This window comes from Camelina sativa, chromosome 14, assembly GCF_000633955.1.
Source record: "Camelina sativa cultivar DH55 chromosome 14, Cs, whole genome shotgun sequence".
NCBI lineage: Eukaryota > Viridiplantae > Streptophyta > Magnoliopsida > Brassicales > Brassicaceae > Camelina > Camelina sativa.
The window spans coordinates 28,385,433-28,407,431 of NC_025698.1; the positions used below are offsets into that span (position 1 = coordinate 28,385,433).

The window sequence follows — 21,999 nt, forward strand, 5'->3', positions numbered from 1 at the left end:
AACACTAGAGCATATGGTAAATCGGGAATACACTTATTAATTATTCAAAATAATCATTGGTAATTCCTCTGTGTAAAACATATTGGCTAGATTCACAATCTCATTAGTATAATAGAAAATTCAGGTTTCAGAAGTTTAGTTTATTGATTGGTTGGAGAGTTCATTTTTTGATAATTAAAAGAACATAATGAATAAGAATATAGTTAAGGACCGAGAAATAACCCATCATCAAAGTATAACACATTTTCAACATTCATATAGAGTTTCTAATTCAAAAGAAATTTGTTAGAAGGCTAATTGAAGATAATCAAACTATAGCAACATATTGTGGAGTTAAAAAAAAAATCAAATATTAAGATTGAGTTAAAGAATATATATAGTTGTAAAAGCAAAAAGATCAATATTTATCAATTTTTTTTCTTTACGATTGAGACTAAAACGTAATTTTTATTTATTTATTTTCATGGTTACTGAGTTTTACAATAATTTTCTGGTTATAGAGATCTAGCAAATCATCGTATAAGTTTTGATCGCATCCATATATTAAAGCTTTGGAAAAGATGTAGGGAAATATGAGATTTATCTGGTAATATTTGTAAACTATTTTCAATACTAAATTTTCATTTTGAGTGTCTGATATATGGTCTCTACACAAACTTCATATGTGGTAAGACTATCTCCAATATATATTCTATTTTTTACTCTAAGATAGAACATAGTTATATTTTCAATGTATCATTCTATTTTTGAGTTTAAAATAGAGTTAGTGTAAATAAAGTTGAATATAGAGTAAGCCTACCATTTACTCTAATTTAGAGTAAGATATAGAATAGAGCTGGAGTAAATATTACTCTATAATAGAGTATTGACTTTAAAATAGAGTATTGACTTTAAAATAGAGTATTGACTTTAAAATAAAGTGGGACTGGAAATCCTCTAAAAACCTAATAAATTATCACTAAACAATAAAATCCAAAACAACAAAACTTTGAAGAATTTAATTATTTTAATCAAAACTTTTTAATATGTTTTGTTTATGAACCATACATATAAAGGAACACATATTAAACATTTTAAAAATAAACTTTTCATAAAAAATCTATTTCAAAAATCTATTTCTAAATTTAATATAAATTATAATTTTTAAAAAAACTTAAATATATATCGCGTGATGCGCGAGCCTATTCCTAGTATATATATATATATATATTAATGTTTCTCAATACTCAAGTTTTCACCCATTTTCAGTATTTTATTAAGGATACTATTTTTTAAAGAAAGTTGACTAACCAATAGACTCCTAGATTTAATCTTGAAAGAACGTGGATTATAATGTTTGGACATCAGACTAAGTCTTCAAGGAATACATTTTTTTTTTTGTCAACAAAAGAAATCAGCTCAAACGAGCCAATTTAGGGGAAAATCGTTTACAAGTAAAACATGATGCGGGGACACACGCGCCTGGCGTGCTAAAGAGTCTGCGCGTACATTAGCTTGTCGTGGAACATAAAGTAAAGAGAAGGAAGAAAACTCCTCCCTGTCCATCTGAATGTCGTCGAGGTAGGTTGCAAAGGCTGGCCAATCAGTAGGAGAAGACACCATCTTCACCAAGTCTGAGCAGTCGGTAAGGAAAGCCACATCCCGGAAGTCGTGGCCAATCATGCAGCGTATCGCCCAGAGAAGAGATTCAACCTCAGCATGTAGCGGGGATAAGCTTCACCGGAAATTGGTCGCACCAAGCACCGGGGGCGTGTTTTGTGACGAGATACAGCACCATCCTGCACCTGCAAAAACATCTGTTTCCTTCCAGGAGCCATCCACATAACATCGATAGCCCGTAAAATCCTGAGGGAGTGATATACCCAGACGAGGTCCCGATGACGGACGTGGAGGGATGGAGGTGATCTCGTCTCCCTCAACATCCACCTGAGCCTTCTGCCAAGTAACCGCCTCACTCTCTGCCACCCGGACAACCACATCCGGGCGTTCATCCAAGTTCTCGAAAACACGTGCATTCCGAGCTTTCCAAAGATACCACATCAGCCAAGGAAAGGCTGTGATGTGTGAACCCGGGCCGTTCGGATCCAGAAAATGATCTAGATTAGTATAGACCGACTCCATCGGGAAATGCTGAGGTCCCACAGGAACATTAGCCAAAGCCCAGACCTGTCGAGCCGGCGGACACAAAAATATGGCATGATTGATATCCTCCGCCTCAAACCCGCATTGTGTGCAAACAACATCACAATTCACCCCTCAACAGCGTAAATTAGTCGATACCGATATGCAGCTCGTTAAAACTTGCCACAGAAAATGCTGTAACTTCGGTGGACAAGGCACCTTTCAAACCCTTACAATAAAGGGGGTAATTTCTGGCCCAGAACCCAAGGCCCGAAAAGGACCCTGGACGTCCCGACGTGCCGTCTCATATCCATATTTCACTGTGTATTTCCCTGTTTTGGTAAAATGCCACCCTAAACAATCATCCTTAATATCACTACCGAGAGGGATAGCCTCAATCAGTGCAACATCCAAAGGATCAAAATGCTGGGTGAGAAGATCCTTCCGCCATGATCTTGTACGACGATCAATCAAATAAGGTAACCGGAGATTTGGGTCCTTAAAAGGACCGTTACTTAAGGCTGGTCTCGGGAATTGGGCTGGGACCCAGGGATCACTCCATATAGAAATGGAGGACCCCGAGCCAACCCGTGTAATAAGGCCTTTGTTCACCAGAGAGCAAGCAGAAACGATGCTCCTCCACCCGTACGAGGGTGAATAAGATCGTATTGGATCCAAAGGATCTGAGTTCCGATAATATCTACTTTTAAAAACCCGGGCAAATAGGGAGTTCGGGTACTCTAATAATCTCCACAATTGCTTGGCCAACAGAGCCGTATTAAAATCATCAATGCTCTTAAAGCCCAAACCTCCTAACTGTTTGCTACAACAGAGCTGTTCCCATGCAATCCAGTGCATACCCCCGGATTGGCCATTTGTACTCCACCAGAAATTTGCCACGACACTGGTCAGTTTAGATGTGATTGTCTTTGGGAGGCGATAGCAAGACATCACAAAAGTCGGGACCGCCGTCGCGACTGACTTGACCATAACCTCTTTCCCCCCTTTCGAAAGTAACCGCGCCGACCACCCCGTCGTACGACTTTGCAAACAATCCCTCACATAAGAGAAAACCTTAGTCTTGGACCCTCCCAGACTCTCAGGGATACCCAAATAAGAACCCATTCCCCCCAGATTTGTGATCCCTAGTACTCCCTGTATTTCCGCCTGGACTCCCGCATCAACCGTGTGACTAAATTGTATCGAAGACTTTGCCAGATTAATCTGTTAACCCGAGACTCCTTCATACTGCCGTAAAATCTCCAAAATCGCCATGCATTGATCCTTATCCACCTTACAGAAGAAAAGGCCATCGTCCGCGAATAGCAAATGGGTGATTGGCGGGCACTTATTTGCCACCTTAATACCCATAATCCGCTTAACCGCCTCCGCCTTCTGGATATTTGCAATAAGAACCTCTGTGCATAATATGAACAAATAAGGAGACAGGGGATCCCCCTGTCGCAGGCCCCGCTCCGGAACAATTAATCCATTTGGTTGCCCATTAAGGAGAACCCGATACTCCACCGAGGAGACGCAGAACATGATCCAGGAAATCCATCGTTCCGAAAAACCCATTTTCCGAAACATCGCCTTAAGGAAGCCCCACTCAACCCTATCATACGCCTTACTCATATCCGTCTTTATTGCCATAAATTTTCCTCTACACGATCGGTTCGTCCGCAGCCCATGAAACATTTCTTGAGCAATCAAAATATTGTCCGAAATCAAACGACCCGGAACAAAAGCCGTTTGCGTCTCTGAAATGAGACCAAGTAGGAAAGTCTTAAGCCGTTGGCACAACACCTTAGAGATAACCTTCTACTCCACATTACACAAACTGATGGGACGCAACTCCGTCATCCGCGTCGGCTTTACCACCTTAGGAATAAGACAAATATGCGTCCGATTTAAACCTTTTTCAAAATCACCCTCCTCCAGAAACTGGTTAACCATAGAGACAAGGTCAGTCTTGACAACAGTCCATGCCTTCTGGAAAAACAAAGCAGTCATCCCGTCCGGCCCTGGCGCTTTATCCGGGTGCATCATAAACAAAGCCTTTCGGATCTCTACTTCCGTCGCCGGAGCAGTTAACCGGGTATTATCCGCATCCGTTATGACCATATTAACCTCCCGTAAAACCTCCTCAAAATTGTCTGGATTAATCGAAGTGAACAGGTCCTCGAAATACGAGACCTCCATGTCACAAATATCCCCATCGTCTGTTGACCAAACATCCTGTTTATTATAGAGGCCAACAATCCTATTACGAGCCCGTCTCTATTTAGTTTGTGCCTGAAAATATTTTGTATTTTTATCCCCCACCCGCATCCAGCGATTCCTACTTTTCTGATACCAATGAATTTCCTCATCCCGATATGCCGCGAGCAACTGGGAACTCAGATCCGAGATTAACTCCGGTGTAGACGCATCATCCGCCTGAGCCACCTCTAATTTCCGTTTAAGTTCCTCGATCAAATCCCTACCAAAAGGGATCTGCGTCTTACGCCAGCGAGAAATCGCCCGTCGACAGGACACAATTTTATCCACAAATCCGGACGAGCCTGGGTCATGATCCGCATTCCAACCCGACGAAATCGCCTCCATCAAGCCTGCCTTACCGACCCAACGCCGATCAAACATAAAACTCCGCCGTCCCCGTGGCCTCTTCGCACCTATACTCGTCACCAGGGGAATGTGATCAGACGCGATCATCGGTAGATATTCAGTCACCGTATCGGGGAATAAATCATGCCAATCCTCATTGTCCAAGGCTCTATCCAACCTACACTGGATAGGCTTCTTATCCCGCCAACCTCTCCAAGACAAACAATCCCCCAGAAAGGGGAAATCCAGGAGTCCACAATCCCTAATCATTCCATTAAAAGCAAGAAAAGAGGAAGCAGAACGTAACCGCCCTCCCCATTTTTCATGATTACCCGTTAATTCATGAAAATCCCCAATAAGAAACCAAGGTGTGGACCGAGTGATACCAATTCTGATTAACCATTCCCAAACCAAATCGCAGTTTTTAAGAATTGGATCACCATACACAAAAGTTAAGTTAATAACACGACCTTTGAAACATGCTTCAATATGAATTAATCGATTTGATTCCATTAAAATTGAAACATTAAAAACATCTTTATTATAAAATAAAGCCAATCCTCCACTACAACCAATAGGTTCCACTGTTTTTAAATTGGTATAGCCAAAATGGCCTACAAATTTTTCCAGAAAAGAAAAAGACTGTTTTGTTTCCATAAGAAATAAAAAATCTGGCCTATGTTTATTCCAGAGATCCCTAAGATTCCCTATAGAGGCCTTATTACCAAGCCCTTGGCAGTTCCAACTTAATACATTCATTTAACAATCTTGGGTTTGAGTGGTTTACCACCCCCTGGCCCGCCTTTGGCTCCGTCCTGAGCCTTGGGGGCAGGTCAACTCTCGCCAGTACTCGGACCATGCGGAGGACGCCTCCTTGGTGATAACAACATCTGCGCATTACGCTTCTTTGTACTCACACCCCGTAAAGCCAAACCACGCCCCTTCCTCCCTTTTGCCTCATCCGCCTGCAAGCTGGTACCCTCCTTTGCAACCTCTTCTATCGCACCATCATCACCCCCTAAATCCTCCTCCAAATCATCAAAGGTATCAGGATCTTTCTCCATCATCTCATCATCCAGCCCCCCACTCCCAACCCCACTACCACCCTCTACGAGGCCTCCCTGAATGCCACCCGTGCCCAAGACAATTCCTTTAGCTACTGCCGCATCCTCAACACTCGTGGGTTGCACTACACCATCCGGAATGGAAACCCCACAAACCTCCCCAACCTCGCCAGTAACCTCCCCAACAACTTTGGAGGCCATGGTAAGAACCACAACAACGTCCAGCCGTATCTCCTCTGGAGCCTTTACCTTCGTCCGTACATCCCCCTGAGAAAGCCCTGGAGCAACTATCCCACCAGAACCATGCAAACCACCCTCATCTCCCACCAACACAGTGGAGGCATCCATGATTTGACCCTCCTCAGCAACCTCCTCCTCCACTGCAGGAGACACCAATGAACCCACACCCACAGTCTCATCCTGAAACAAAGTTCGCCTGACAACCCTACTCGGTTGAGAGCTCACACGCTGCGAACCAACCTCCTCAACAACCGGCTCTCTGGCCCTCTCCTCACGAGTTCGACCCTGATCCCTCGCCATCCCTTGACGGCTCCGAGAGTCCTGCGAAGTCCCCACATGTGAAGACTTCTTAGCACGATAGGAGGGTCCAGCCACCGGCTCCATTCTAGGTTTTGACGAACCTTGAATGTTACTCTCATGGCACCCTTTATTAGAACCATTACCACCTCTAGCTTCAGCCAGAACTGCCCCTTTGTAACTTTACATATGTTCCTGATCGCTACACACCTCGGAGCCATCTCCACCCCGTCCAGAAGAACAAGAGCTCAACGTTGGACAAACTTTTTCATCATGGCAGAGATTAGAACAAGTCTTACACCATCCGTGCAGGCGCTCATAAATCAGCTTAACAATCGTCACCTCGCCATTGTAAAACTCAATGTCCGTTTCAAAGCAGAGAGGCTTCAGACCATCAATCGTTACCTGGACCCTCCCTCTGTCAACATCAACAGCTTCCACCACACCTAGAGCCGACCCAATAACTCTAAAAGTGGGTTCCTCCCAAAATTGAATTGGCACATCGGAGACCCGAATCCAGAACTTCAAAGACGATGGATAAGCCGGATCCACCACTGGAGTCCATCGAACCAAAGACACCATCCAGGAGTCAAATGAAAAGGCTCCTTCTTCATCACCGCCAAGATATCAGCTTCCTCATCAAAATCCAGTTGAAACTTCCCCGATCCCAACTCAGCACCCGCAACTCTGCCCTCCACCTGCCAAATCCGCGGTATCACAATGAGCAATGACTTCAAGTCTTGGACTTGAGGATTGAAGCACCGCCCAATAAGAGTTTTTGAATAACCCGCAATGAGGGCAGAGTTATCAAAGAACGGAATCTTTATCTTCCGTCGTGAACCCGAGGCAGCCTCCGACAAACCAGCTAGACCCTTCCATAAGACCACTTTGCGCCATGACACAACACAACCAAAACGAACAAGGAAACTCACAACAAACTCTCTGCAATGAACAAAACAAGAGATGAATGACACAAACTGCTGTCACAACCCACTTATAAAGAAATCGGGACCAAATAAAAAGCCAGAAAAGGAAGCCGAGATAAATCAGAGCTGATACGATTCCAACCAAAGACAAATCTCTGACAGTAATTCGCCAAACCAACAAGGAGATCCTCATCTGATCCTGTGCGATCATACCCAATAAATTCAGAGTCGAGTGAGGAAGGAAACAAAACCCGTGGGGAAAGCGAAAAGGGAAAGCCAAATCACCCTGATAATATCCGATTCCAACCAAAGCCAAATCCTGTCCAATAAATCCCCGATCCTGAAGACAGATCCAAAACGAATCTTGTTTGAAATCGCCCATAGAATCCTGTCCGAAATCTCCCATTGAAACCATCGAAGCCCGAGAACCCCGAGAAATCCGAACATATCCCTTAAAAGACACCAACCTCTTCCATTGTAAGAAATACCAAACAATAAAATACCAGATACACCAAATATCATCAAACCCTGCTTCCAAATCAGAGATCCTCAGTATCAAAAACCGGATAGATATTCTTACCCAAAAAACCCCAAAATCCCGAAACTCAATCCCTAACAATCGACCAAGTGAAGGATCTCCGAGAACAACACCACCAATCGCCACCAGATCCAAAGAGAGCCAAAGGAAACCCCATTCTTTAACCCGACAAAGGAACCCAATCATCCGATAATCGAAACCCTAGAATCTCCTCTCCATCGCCTTTCGTCGTGTTGATCTTTTTTTCTTGTTCTTCTTTCCATTTTTCATTCAAGGAATACATGCAACCACAAAATGTTTTTTTTTTTTTTTGAAACAAGATGAATATCCTTTAAAAGTAAAAATTATTGCTCACAAGTTACAATCTAAGATTTTTTAAAAAAATGAATCATTGAAAATAAGAAAGAAAGAATTTCGATTATCCACTAAAGCTAAACCACTTATCCAATATTAAGGTGAATGTGCATGTGCTCCTTACATGAGTTTCTCTCATTAAACAAACTCCGATGGGTTTCTTTACACCTTATGAAATATTGTATGGTCGTCCATCCGATTACATCAATATTAGAGTTTTAGTTCTCCTCTATTCATAACTTGAATAGTAAAGGAAAGAATGGTTGAAATTTCTGTAATTTTGAAACACCTATATTTGTGTCAAGAGATGTCATATATAATTGTTGAAGATATGTTAATTTTTCTTTTTGGTATTTTTTCACCTGAACTATGTGTCAGTGATAATTGAGTTTTAGAATGTGATGCGGACATGCCTACAAGAGATACGTCTACACCCCAAAACGTAAATCTGAATCTTTTTTTCTTTACGAAAGAGATATATAATACCTACTTGTATATAGTTAATTCACACTCGGATCTGGTGAATGAATATTGAACCATGAATTTTGACTTTTGACATATATATATTGTTTTTGTGCAAATTGACCGCATATATAACTAGCTACTCACTTTTCTCGCTTTCTTCATGTGTTGAATATTTCATTGTAAGATTTGTTACTGATCTTAAGTATGGCTGTACGAATGGTAGCCACTTTTAGAGGAAAAAATCGGATGAAAACTAGACTAATTTACAATGTTATTATCTGAGTTGAAAATAAAAAATTGATTATTCATTTCATTCATTTTAAGTGTAACTATTTACCACCTATGCATAATTATATTTTTATTGGGTATGTTTGGATGGGTCACGCCTGAATTTAAGTCGAACAATATCAGATTCTAACCTGTGATATATACACCAAAACAGTGCCAAAAAGATGGATATAGACTTACGGTGTTGACACATTAGTTCTCCAGTTTAGGTAATAGATAAATGGGATAATTGATTTAAAAGGACATTTTTTCTTCAATTTGTTCTATAATGCTTTTTTTTTGAAGTTTGGTAGAGTAGGTTTTAGAATACAGAAAAAACTCAATTATTAATAACTCAATTAAACCCTTAATTATAGAAAAAACCAAAATTTCCCTTTTCTGTATTTCTTCTTTTTTTGTATACTTCCTAAATTTAATCAAAAAAATATTTATTTTTTTAAATCTATTTCCTCATTTTTTTTTACAAAATCTCGACATTACTCGCCTACAAAAAATAAAAAATCTCGACATTATTCTCTTTTTCTCAGGAGATATCGACACCTTTTTGTAATCCACCGGCGAAAATCGACGACTCCGGTAGTTTCTCCCACCGGCGAGGATCGTCTCCGGTAGCTTTTCTTCATTAACAATAAATCTCCATTCATTTTGGCCGATACATCTCCATACACCACATGTTACACAGATTTGCAACATACTGCAAAATGAATTTTTGAATGAAATTTAGGTTGATAAGCGTAGGAAAATGTTGAAAAACCTTTAACAAAATCGATTAAAAATGTTTAATGTTTTCAGAACACGTTTTCTAAACATGTTAGAACGTAATCTTAAGAATATATATGATTAGCATAATTTCGGGATTATGTAAATATTTTGTTTCCTTAAATTTCGGATTCAGTTTCTAAATTATGGAGAACATAGAATAAAGTGTAGAATTAATATTCTATTTTTCGCAGAACACATGATAAAATGTAGATTTCATATTCTGACTTCAGTAGAATATGTATAAAGTGAAGAAAACAAATTCTAAAATTTGTAGAATATAGAGTTATGTGTAGAATATATATTCTAATTTCTGTAGAACACATACAAAATCCGACTTCTAAAAGTTTTAGAAGATATATGTATTCTAAAGTTTTCAGAACAAGTAGAGTGCGAAGAATTTGTAATCTACATTATTTAGAACATGTATAGTATGTAGAATTTATAATCTAATATCTTCATAATATATACAATTAGTAGAAAATGTATTCTAAATGTTGCAGAATATTTTGTTTTCAATGTTAAAACACCAAATTTTCATCAAAAACACCTTATCGCAACCTCTTTCTTATTTCTAGAATTTGTTTTTAGGTGATTGAAATTTTAAAATTGCTTAAAAGTTAGTTTCATTTTTTTAAAGGGTAATTTAGGCATAATGACAAATTTAGCGTAGAAGGCATAATGAGACAAATTGAAGAAAAAATGTCCTTTTAAATCAAATTCCCCTAGATAAATTAGTTCATGTTTCTCATATATAAATTATTTGAGTTTCTCTCGTTTTGTTTTCTTTTACTATATTTTTTTTTTGGTAATGCACGGGGAGACTAGTCTCCCCAATATTATTGAAACTTTAAAAGAAAATAAAACTACACTAGAACCTGCCTTGGAAACGCAGTTCCTCGGCTATCAGCTCCAAAATTCTCTACTACAACATCCGGAATAGAATCTAACAATTGAAAGCCTAAAGGTAAAGTAAACACATAGTTAGCTAATCCATATGCAAGACGATTCGCCTCCCTATACACATGTGAAATACGGACTGTCCAGTCCCTTGATAAAAAGCTATGGCACAAGCGTACCAGGAATGACAGAGGATGAGAATCACCAACCCCTGACAAAAGAAAACCAACCACTAACTCCGAGTCCACCTCTAACTCTAACCTCCTAATGCTCTTCTCCCAAGCGATATATAAAAACCATAGTACACACCCCAGAGTTCTGCTAAAGGAGCCGTGCATATCCCAATGTTAAGAACGAAACCACCACACCAACCTCCTGTAGCATCCCGTAACACACCCCCTGTTGTAGCCAACCCTGGGTTACTGTGCGACGCCCCATCCGTATTTAGCTTTATCCATCCTTGAGAAGGCGGTTTCCAGGCTATCATCCGTTCAACACGCGCAGGCTTCCCAACACCATCCCGTGGCAACCTATGAGCTCTCCAAACTTCATGCGCTAAACCTTTCACAAATTTGACCTTGTCCTGGCAAAGACTTACCTCCCCGAATACAGCCCCACACCGCCATTTCCAAATCCACCATAGTGCCATGGCGAAAAATGTTGACCAATGACCCTCCGCTGAGCCATCCTCAAAACCCAAATTCACATATAACCACTCAAGAATTGATCCTGTAAAAAATTCTTGCCTAATCCGACTTGGTATGACACGCATCCAAAGCCCCACAACCGAAGGGCAGTCCCTCTGAACGTGCATTATTGTTTCTTCTCCACCATTACATATCTGACAAACATTTGTACTGCTCAGATGATGACGGTGCCGCTCTGCATTGGTCATAATAACTTGGTGAGCAACCAACCAGAGAAAAATTCTGACTCTCTCTGGGGAAATCACGCGCCATATGCGATTATAAAACCCTTCCATCCTCTGCTTAGAACAAACATCTGCAACTATCATGGAATATGCAGACTTTACTGTGAAGCTTCCATCTGCAGTTTCACCCCACGCCACTCTATCATGTGCCCCTGTGACAGTATCAACCACCACAGCTGCCAACTCCAACCGTGTACGATGTAAAACATACGGCTGAATCATATGCAACGCCCACCCTAAGTTCGCACGCCACAGATCCTTGACCCGCAACCCATTATATCCTACTGGTAGGCTCGTCAATGTACACTCAGCCAATGGTTTATTCGAGATCCATCTGTCTTCCCAAAAACGAACCTCAGTCCCATTGCCAACTACCCATTTCAAACCTTTCAGCACCACTTCCCGCAGTCCTACTTTCACACTGCGCCAAGTAGAGAAGCCCGACCCCTTTGCACTCAACCAACTCTGATCCTGGATTCCCTTCACCTTGTATTTGCTACGCAACACCTGTGCCCACAGACTTGTCTGATCGTCAAGTAGTCGCCAGCCTATTTTAGCCAATAGCGCTTTATTCATGTCCTGTGCCTTTCGAATCCCAAGACCACCATCCTCACGAGCCAAACAGACCCTATCCCACGCGACTAAGTGCTGCTTCCTCTGTTCAGTTGAGCTACCCCACAGGAAGTTCCGCGACACTTTATCAAGTTCATCCAGCAATGCTTTCGGCAACAAAATGGTACTCATCGTATGAACCAGTATTGACGATAGGACTGATTTCGTCAAAGTAAGTCTCCCTGCGAGACTCAATACTCTGCTTTTCCAACCTGCAAGCCTCGAAGAAACTCGCTGAAGTACTTCCCCAAACGTCTCCTTATTAATTCTTTTTTGAAGTACAAGCATTCCTAGATATTTCCCCATATCCATCGTGGACCTGATACCGCTCTCAGTACTAATCTGTTGGCCAAGCTCTCTCGAGACATTCCCGGAGAAGAAAATCTTGGATTTGTCAAGGCTCACCTTCTGGCCTGAAGTTGTGCTGAACCTTTCTAGAATCCGGCGAATCACTCTGATTTGGGCAACTGAAGCTTCAGCAAAGAGGATTAAATCATCTGCAAAGCAGATATGTGATAGCTTTGGACCACCCCGTGCTAACGTTATAGGTTTCCAATCTCCAACCGCAATAGACCCATCTATCATATGCATAGGCGTTCAAGACACAAAACAAAGAGATAGGGAGACAACGGGTCTCCTTGTCTCAGTCCGAGCCGGTTTAAACGATGATGTCTGTTCCCCATTCCACAAGATGGTCATCGACGGATCCCGAACACACTGCAGGATCCAGTTAACCCATCGTTCCTCAAAACCAGTAGCATACAACGTATCCTCCAAGAAATCCCACCTGATTCGATCATATGCCTTCTCCAAATCCAGCTTAACCAGCATCCAACCTTTACGTCATTTTTTCTTCTTCATCGAATGCACTGCCTCTTGCACAATCACGATGTTATCTGTGCTCAATCTCCCCGGTATAAAGCTGGACTGAGCTGGACCTATAAGCTTCCCGATCACATGTTTCAACCGCAGCACCAAAACCTTTGTGATTATCTTGAAAAGCACATTGCACAAGCTTATTGGTCTAAACTGATTTATCTTCTCAGGCTTAGCCACTATATAGTATATACTGTACTGATTTACTTTTTTCTCGGATCTCATATGACTGAGGAATTCAACATCACCTATTTATGATTTTGGCATTTTGGTCTTTCTGAAACTAATCGCATGACCAGCAATAGCCTAGTTGGTTACCTTATATGTCTCTTTTTGGAGTTAATATCAATTATAATATATATATATATATATATATATATATATATATATATATATCCAAGTTTATAAACTTTTAACTTAGCACCAATTATTTGTAAATGGATTGATAAATACTTATATAGCTTTAGGTTAGTTCTCATTTTTCTTTAGACGTGCGATTCTTTCGTAACGTATATTTTTAAGTTTTACGTACACTCATATGCAGAAACACTGAGTCAGTACATGGAAACAACTGTTGTCCAAAAAGAACAAAAGAGAGAAACCAACCAATTAAAGGTCTCAAGTCTTTCTTAAATGTATATACCCTTTGATCCAACAACATATAACTATAAGTTCAAAAAGGAACAAAGTCACCAACGTACACTTCTAAGCATCATGCATTAAGGAGAGTCTCCGGTACCGATTTCACCTCCAGATATTATTGTATCTCCGGAACGAATCTAAAAATATTTAGAGCTGATTCTTATCTTCTCCGGATCATATTTTAATTACTTTATATAGTGGAGTACTAGGAGTATGGTAATGAGCTTACAATAATTACTTTAGGCACAAAAAAGTTAGACGGGACCGGTTCATGTAATGTGACCACGTTAGTCCATACTCTATACTACATCCGCCCTTACCCACAAAGAGAAAGATCACGTCAAACACGTTGCGGAAAAGGTGCCATGGTTGGAGCTTGAAAACGAGAAAGTTTTGTTTGGATTTAATTCAGAATTATAGTAATTAACTGTAATATCTTTTATTTTAAAATACTGAAATAGAGGTTTAATAGTTAAACCTTGTTTTATTACAAGAGATTCAAACTCGGAATAGATTACTAATTAAAGAAACATCGGACTATCGGAGTACGTTGTACGAGAGCCTTAAAGCAACATAATGAAACGAGAGTGAAGTTCGTGTCTATTTCCATCGAACCCTATAGTTTTATATACTTTTATAGTTTTGAATTACGATGGAATTGGAGAGAAATAAACCCCGATAGCGTCGAAAGCACGACCATCCCGCCCATAGAATCCAACAATAGCATTACCTTGGCTCTCCAACACAAATTTGGTACCTGACACAAACCCATACGTGGGAGAGATTCTCCCTTTTGATGTTTTGAAAATCAACGACCTAATGACCAAAACGTTATCATCGGGGAGTATGTTGTAGGTACCCTCCACTGATATCAAATATTCATTTGGATAGTCTACCACAAACTGCAATATAGGAAAAAAAAAATGTTAGTAAACGGAGATTGAAGTAAGAATACAAATTAAAATCTAAAATAATCTATATGTACATATAGACTGTTTGGCTTATATATTAAAATAAGCAATTTAAAAATGTTATGTTAAGAGTTAAAAATGATTTGTTACCTCCTCTGTATCTCCATTCTTCATCCCATGGTAACATGTTGTAACTTGGCCGTCCTTTACGTAGTCGACATTGATACTCCTTATAAGCGTGCTAATGTAAGTAACAGATACCTTTCTCACGCCATCATAATTAGGACCATCATCCCAAGGTTCGCCTCCGGTTAGACCACCTACGAGTTCTGACTTAGTAGGAGGAGCTGTTGTTAAATATGCTCCAATTGAGTTTAAGACTTTCCCAGCGGATCCATGGAAGCCAATCATCATCTTGCCATTGACACCACCTAGTGAAAACTTTGTGGTACCCTTTGAATATCCAATCACTTCTGAATTCTTCCGGTTGGTTTTGATTACAAGTGCTTGCATCACACCGGTTTTGTCGTAGTAGCCATCAACAGATACAATATATTCACTGTTCAGATAATCAATCTCAAACTGCATGCGAACAAATAGATGTATTACGTACATTAATAAAGATATTGCAAACAGTACACAATAACCTAAATATGTGAAATAAAGATCCACGACATAATAAGATCCAACTAAATTTGAGTTTCATTAGCCACTGGAATAAAATATATATATATTTTTTTGGACAAAGAATAAAAAATAAATAAATAAATAAATAAATATATATATATATATATATATATATATAACATACCGTCTCTGTGAAACCGCTACCCGCAACACCATGGATGGATCCATTTATAGATTTACCATCTTTGACATAATCAAATTTGATGTATTGTATGCCTTCAAGACCACCTCGTATATAAACTTTTGCTACATTGTCATGGTCTGCTCCATCATCCCATTGCTTGCCTCCCTTCCCACCAACTACATCCAACTTCTGGGCCTTTGCAAACCCAGTTGAATCTTTCAACATAAAATTTGAATTCATGAAGGAATTGTGTATTGAAGTTTGAACATTAATATGGTATAAATTAAACAATGTGGATAAGGAGAGCTTAGTTACCTATAATGGGTGAGGAGAGAAAAAGAAAAATATAGAAGATAAACATGATAGTTGTGCTGTGGTGATTGATAATGAAGAAGCTGGGGTGCTGGAGATTGCTTATTTATACACATAGTTATGGCTCTTTCACATATGAAAATTACTAGTATATAGCTAGTGGCATATGATGCATTATAGAATAATGTTTCTCATTTCGTAAGTTTTCACCTTTTCAAGTTCTTAATATACTACTAGGTACTAACCCGCGGAAAACCGCGGACTGAACTTTTTGTTTTTGATGAAAATTTGTAATAATTTATTTTGTTATTATGTTATTTATAATAATTTGTATTAAAATTTTGGTTTGCTTATATTATAATTTTTATTTTAAAATATTTATTGAAAACTTGTCAATAAAACATTTACATGTGTCATGTAGTAATAAAATTGTTTAAACCTTTGTCAATTAAACATAATTCTTGCTATAGTTGTGAAGTAAGCAAAAAAAAATATAACTAACATGTAAAAAAGGACAATTAAATATAGCTAACGAATGTTCTGAAAAATCTCTTTGAAAACAACATTTATTATTTTTTTCGGTCGTTTTCCTTTCTTGTCTATATAAATTTTAATCTGTGGTGGAAATTTTTTTGATAAAGTTTATAATTGTAGATTTTATTCGATTAGATTTTTAAAATCTTAGCTGTTAATTTTTTTTCTGATATGTTTGTGCCATTATTTTCTTTCAAATGACTGGATAGTCCGAATTTCGTATTTATATAAAAAAGTTAACCGTCCAGCAGACAGGTTAGCAAACTATACTTTCTCCTTAATGCTTGAATTTCACCTTTTGACTTGGTTCCACCGTGTGTGGCGTCGGTTTTAATTGATTGATGTTATCCGGTCTAAGCGCCCTAGACGAGTTCGTGTGTAGTTGTTTACTTAATAAATGGGAGCTTAGCCTCCCTCCAACTACAAAAGAAAAAAAAAATATTTGCATTTTTTTCGAGTTTTAAGAATGAATATTATAAATGACCGAATTGATTAATACGATTGAACCAGATATATTCAAGATATCCACTCCCCTGGATATTCACTCCCCTTTCGTTCACACTTGATTTAATAACACTTAATTACTACTTCTTCGCCTTACTTCACCGTAAAGTGGAGCCATTATATTAGTATAACAATTGCCAATATTATATTTGATTGACAAGGAGAGGAGGCTGGCCTTACTAACTAGGGGATCATAATCTTAATTTTCTATAAAAACTACAGGTTTAGTCAATGCATTTTCTCATGTGAACCTGTTTTTCCTATACAAGTACGTATACTATGAACCATAAATAGACGAACTCTTTTGGATCTAGATGTCCACTCCTCCCCCTTCGAGGTCTTTCCTGCAATCCACAATGGGCAACAAAACAAATTTCTAACTTCTGACTTGACTCATGGAGTCATGGTCGAGAGCAAGTAGTGTAATATCTTGATAGAACAAAGATATTATACTACCGCCAGGATGGTTGTGGATTTTTTTAATGGTTTTTACATTATGGTTTTTGGTTTTTAGCTAGTTTTGGTTTTTGATTTTTGAGTTTTTAGTTTTTAGTTTCTGCAATAAAAAAAAAAAAAAAAAAAAAGAGAAGTGTGGCAAGTGTTTGCTTAAAATCTGCAAATTATGTGGATTTTGGTTTTTATTATAAATTGTTAGGGAATCCATTTAGTCTTAAATTCTGAATGGAGAAGTAATGGGTTTTTGGAAAACATAATCCAAAACTATTGTAAAATCACTACCATTCAAAGCCTAAGACTTTTAATCAGTTTCTTCCGTATAATGGAACCAAATTAAAAGAAAAAATAAATTTCTCATTTACATAGGTATTTGAATATCTATCTACATATAGATCAAAGTATGTTATACTCACGATCAATACAACTAAACCTTTACAACACAAAGTTTGGAAACAAAAAAAAAAAAGAATTATGCAATTTCGATGAACTTAATAGAACATGTAGGTTTAAAAAGTAGAGAGAAAAAAATGAAATGATCGTTAGATCAAAACTTGAACGTAACATGCTATGATACCATGATAATGTGATGAGAGACTAAAATTGACATAATATGTTATTGCTCTCGTGAAAATGATTTTATATGGTAGATAAACTTAGGGAATGAATTAACCTAATATAGTTTATAGAATCGTAGAGATATATACAGATCTCTAGAATATATTAACACTCTCTCTTTGATCATATATATGAATCTTCTAGATCCTTTCCAAGCTAATCTTAGGGGGGTCATGGCACGGGAATACCTGATGTCTGACGGTGTTAAAATGGCAAAATTGTTATAGTCCCTGTTCAATTCTTGAAAAATAGGCTAAGTAGATATAATTTTTTTTTGAAATTTTTTTTTGAGTCTTAAAATACATGTAAATTTAGTATAATCCCAGTACAAATGCACTTGTTGCACATGTCTATCACCGGCCCTAACCGGATGCATCACACAACGATGAGTTAAAAACCATATGGGTAGCTAATATTGTGGTCAAACATTCTTTGGTTACATGCCATGCACAAGATGTAATTATATAACATAAAATTCACTTGTGCCATGCACAAGTTCTTATCTAGGAGACTAGGAGGCTAAAGATATAGGATTAAAGGAGACATTATTGAAGAATAAACTTCTCATGATCTATCTTTCACCAGTTTCATTATGCAACCACTAATTAACGAAACCTAGGAGGCAAGGGCTCATTTGGTTCGCCATTTCTTTTGCTTCGGTCCGAATATTTTGGATACAGGAGACCGAGTGAAACACAAACGTCAAACTCCTACCAACGGCTAGTTTCATATATTCTTTGACGGAAGAAGACATTCACTCGGATACTTCAGTCTCCACCTTCCTTAACAAGAAACCCGGCCACTGTGAGTATTTTTTAAACGTCATCTCATGTACTACATAGTGTCATAGTAAACCTCATCATGGTGTCTTCAACATGCATAACGTTGGAGTCAAACTGATAAGGTTCATAGGTTTCGACATGGTCTGAATTTTTGTTGGGCCAGATTATCTCCACATGGATTTGGATTTAGATTTGGGTCATCAATCTAAATTGTTCTTGTTCTTGTTCTCTTCTAATAGTTTTTTGTTGACTACTGAACATGTCGCACGAGTTAATGACACTGACATGCATCTTTATTCTTTAGTAGTATAGTAGTAGTATTAAAATATCAAATTTAATTTAATAATAAACACACAGCGATACAAAACTGAGTCACACACACAACACAATAAAGAGCCGGTCTATATGAAATAAATTAAAAAATTATTAAATGATACACCAAATATGCATCTGGCGATGTTTCGTGATCGACTTCATCAATCCATCCTCTGTTCAATATTTCTCCAACTCATCAAAATTCTCGCCATCAAATCAAAATCAAAATCTCTGCTTTCTCAACATCACATTCCGTGTTTAATCATCGGACCACGATATACACCCACCCACCCACTCAAAAGAATCAAAAACCTTTTTTTGTTCTCTCTTTCTCTTAAATTGCACTAGAGAACCTTTCGTATCTGCTAAACCAAACTTACCTCGAGAAACAAAAAGAAAAACATAATTACCCAAACTCCTCAGTTTATGTTGTTGTTTAATGGCGTTTCTGGTGAGTTTCCTTGAATTTAATATGTTGTTCACTTCGGTTACTTTTGTGTTTTGACTTCAGTTCCTAAATAAGACAAAGATTTGATTTTTTTGTTTGTTGGGTTCTTCCCAAAGTTGTGTTTTTTTTTTTTTTTTTCAATCAATCTTAAAGGAAAGGAAAAAAAAAAATCCAAACTTTTTTCTAATTGATCAGCTCTTTAGTTTCTGTAAGGAGTAGATTACTGTTGATCCTTGGAGGGTTATTTGATCCCATCATCAAAGGTTTTGTCTTTTGATTAAAAATCTCAAATTTTTGCAGATGGAGGCAGAGGAAGAAGAAGAAGAGAGATGATCTAATAATCTCTTTATTGTTAATTATTTTTGGGGGCGGTGGGTTTTTTTAGTTGGTAGTCATGATCATTACCAAATGCAAAAGAGACATAAACCTGTTTGTGCTTCAATTAGGAGCAGCTCTTGCAGTATCTTTTGCTGGATTTCTCTTTTCTCGATTTAGAAAGAATACAAAAAGAATCGGACCCACTCTGCCTCCTCTTTCACCTCAATCCTCTGGTTTGTGTTTCTGTCTTAATTGATTTTTTTTGTGTATTATACCTTTTCGATTGATTTATGCAGTCAATGAGTCTAGTTCGTAAAGAGGGTTTTGTTGTATTTTCAGATAAGGGATACAGAGACTGTTCCAACAGATCCAATGATGTAAGTATATAGTTTGTGGTAGAAGTTGCTATTTTTAGCCTTGTGATTTATAATCTGTAGATTGTTTATTTGGCCTCTGGTTTGTTTAGTTACATTATGATGTCCTCATCACATTAGTTGTAGTCAATAACGTTTCCTGTTACTGAAATTTTGATCTGGTTCTGTTTTTTGTTTCGTTGGTAGAAAGGAGATGTTGACTCTAAGAAGAGTAATGAAGAGACTGTAATTGGTTTTTCGCCACGAAAGGAATGTGATCTTGATGACAAAGATGTGTTTTTATTACCGGAGTTTGAAGAGGAAGTGAAAAAGTTAGATTTGTTGGTCTCTGATGACTGTGAAACGCCGCGGTCGGATATAACTGTTCCGTTAGCATTTCCGAGCGAAGAGGAAGCTGATCATGAGAATGAGATTAACCGGTTAAGAAACACGGTGAGAGCACTCCGTGAGAGAGAGAGGTGTCTTGAGGATAAGTTGTTAGAATACTACAGTCTCAAGGAGCAGCAAAAGATTGCGATGGAACTGAGAAGTAGATTGAAACTAAACCAGATGGAGACTAAAGTTTTCAATCTCAAAATCAAGTCTTTGAAAGCCGAGAACGAGAAACTAAAGGCTCAGTGTTCTGAGCATTTGAAAGTTGTGTTGGAGCTGGATAAGGCTAAGTCTGAGGTTCATGTTCTTAAGAAGAAACTGAACGTTAACACCCAACAACACGTAGAGCAGATTTTGTCACTTAAGGAACGAGTGATGAGGCTTCAAGAAGAAGAGATCAAAGCTACTTTACCTGATCCGGAAGCTGATAAGATGATGCAGAGGTTAAGGGATTTGGAAGGTGAGATCAACGAGCTTCAGGATTCCAACATGAAATTACAGTTTGAAAATTTCGAACTTGCTGAGAAGCTGGAGTCTGTTCAAATCATAGCAAATTCAAAGCTTGAGGACCCGGAAGAGGTATATATGTTTCGATATTACATCTTCAAATTCTTGTACTTTCCCCAAAATATTGAATCATGTTTCTGAAACTCTTTTTGTTTTTAGATTGAGACATTACGAGAAGATGGTAACCGTTTGAGGAGTGAAAACGAAGAGCTGAAGAAGGAAGTGGAACAGCTTCAAGGGGATCGATGCACTGACCTCGAGGAGCTTGTTTATCTCAGATGGATAAACGCTTGTTTGAGATACGAGCTAAGGACTTACCAGCCTCCTCCGGGTAAAACTGTTGCTAGGGATCTTAGTACTACTCTAAGTCCTACTTCAGAAGTGAAAGCTAAGCAGCTGATACTCGAGTACGCACATAGCGAAGGGCATGAGGAAGATAATACTGATTATGATCGATGGTCATCTTCGCAGGAAGAGTCATCAATGATCACTGACTCAATGTTTTTAGATGATTCTTCTGTTGACACTTTGTTTGCGACGAAAACAAAAAAGTCAGGGAAGAAGAAGCTTATGCATAAGTTGATGAAGATCTTACACGGTAAAGATAGTACTCCAGACCGTAAGAAAAGAGCTGGTTCTTCAGAACCGAGCAGCTCAAACACAGGTGTTCATTCGACTCCTAGGCAGCAGCTTAGAACAACACAGTCAATGGACTTCCAAATGTTGATGCTTGGCAAAGACGAGGAAGAGGACTTCAAGAATCACATTAAGATGCTGCGTCGTAAGAGCGAAGCAGCAGATTCTTCCGCTTATGGAGAAGAACATTGTTTGGAATCAGATCAAAACGGGAAGAAAGAGCTGATTAAATATGCAGAGGCGCTTACGAAATCTCGCTCCACAAAGAAACTGCATAAGAAATCTGTGTCCTTCTTTTTCTAAAAGTAAGTAGAAACACTAACTACTTTATTCTGTAATACTCATTCTCTAAAGCTACATATATGTGTGTATAGATTATAGCTCAAACAAAGTTTGTAAAATTTGTGAACCAGACATTAAATGAGTGTAACGAGAATGACCATGGCTTATTCTTAAAAGAAATAAAAGCATGTATTATAACATG

The 21,999-nt window shown here is 38.4% G+C and overlaps 3 protein-coding genes across 3 annotated transcripts; 1 reads left to right on the plus strand and 2 right to left on the minus strand.

Moving 5' to 3' along the window:
- LOC109128743 lies at positions 1,717-5,241 on the minus strand. Its single transcript, XM_019235614.1, has 5 exons — positions 4,447-5,241; positions 3,963-4,359; positions 3,371-3,881; positions 2,356-3,313; positions 1,717-2,166 (listed from the first exon to the last, which is right to left on the minus strand). The coding sequence occupies exons 1-5, from the start codon at positions 5,239-5,241 to the stop codon at positions 1,717-1,719; spliced, it is 3,111 nt and encodes a 1,036-aa protein (XP_019091159.1).
- On the minus strand, positions 14,064-15,713 carry LOC104742713 (jacalin-related lectin 10-like). The gene is made up of 4 exons (XM_010463746.2): positions 15,658-15,713; positions 15,343-15,557; positions 14,682-15,113; positions 14,064-14,522 (listed from the first exon to the last, which is right to left on the minus strand). The coding sequence occupies exons 1-4, from the start codon at positions 15,701-15,703 to the stop codon at positions 14,268-14,270; spliced, it is 948 nt and encodes a 315-aa protein (XP_010462048.1). The 5' UTR covers positions 15,704-15,713; the 3' UTR covers positions 14,064-14,267.
- LOC104742714 (protein CHUP1, chloroplastic) lies at positions 18,974-21,957 on the plus strand. The gene is made up of 5 exons (XM_010463747.2): positions 18,974-19,311; positions 19,609-19,859; positions 19,966-20,003; positions 20,187-20,951; positions 21,039-21,957. Exons 2-5 carry the CDS (start codon positions 19,703-19,705, stop codon positions 21,816-21,818), a joined length of 1,740 nt encoding a protein of 579 aa, XP_010462049.1. The 5' UTR covers positions 18,974-19,311; positions 19,609-19,702; the 3' UTR covers positions 21,819-21,957.

Bases quoted from the DNA above. Each gene is read 5' to 3' on its own strand.
- LOC109128743 (XM_019235614.1), bottom strand. From the start codon at position 5,241: ATGGAATCAAATCGATTAATTCATATTGAAGCATGTTTCAAAGGTCGT. The intron at 4,360-4,446 runs GTGGGGGATAAA...TATAATAAACAG, and splicing joins GTAGGAATCGCTGGATGCGG to GATGTTTGGTCAACAGACGA. The intron at 3,882-3,962 runs GTTTGTGTAATG...GTCTCATTTCAG, and splicing joins GACGGAGTTGCGTCCCATCA to AGACGCAAACGGCTTTTGTT.
- LOC104742713 (XM_010463746.2), bottom strand. From the start codon at position 15,703: ATGTTTATCTTCTATATTTTTCTTTTTCTCTCCTCACCCATTATAG. The intron at 15,114-15,342 runs GTATGTTATATA...GTTCGCATGCAG, and splicing joins GTAGCGGTTTCACAGAGACG to TTTGAGATTGATTATCTGAA. The intron at 14,523-14,681 runs GTAACAAATCAT...CCTATATTGCAG, and splicing joins AGAATGGAGATACAGAGGAG to TTTGTGGTAGACTATCCAAA.
- LOC104742714 (XM_010463747.2), top strand. From the start codon at position 19,703: ATGATCATTACCAAATGCAAAAGAGACATAAACCTGTTTGTGCTTCAA. The intron at 19,860-19,965 runs GTTTGTGTTTCT...TTGTATTTTCAG, and splicing joins TCTTTCACCTCAATCCTCTG to ATAAGGGATACAGAGACTGT. The intron at 20,952-21,038 runs GTATATATGTTT...TTTTGTTTTTAG, and splicing joins AGCTTGAGGACCCGGAAGAG to ATTGAGACATTACGAGAAGA.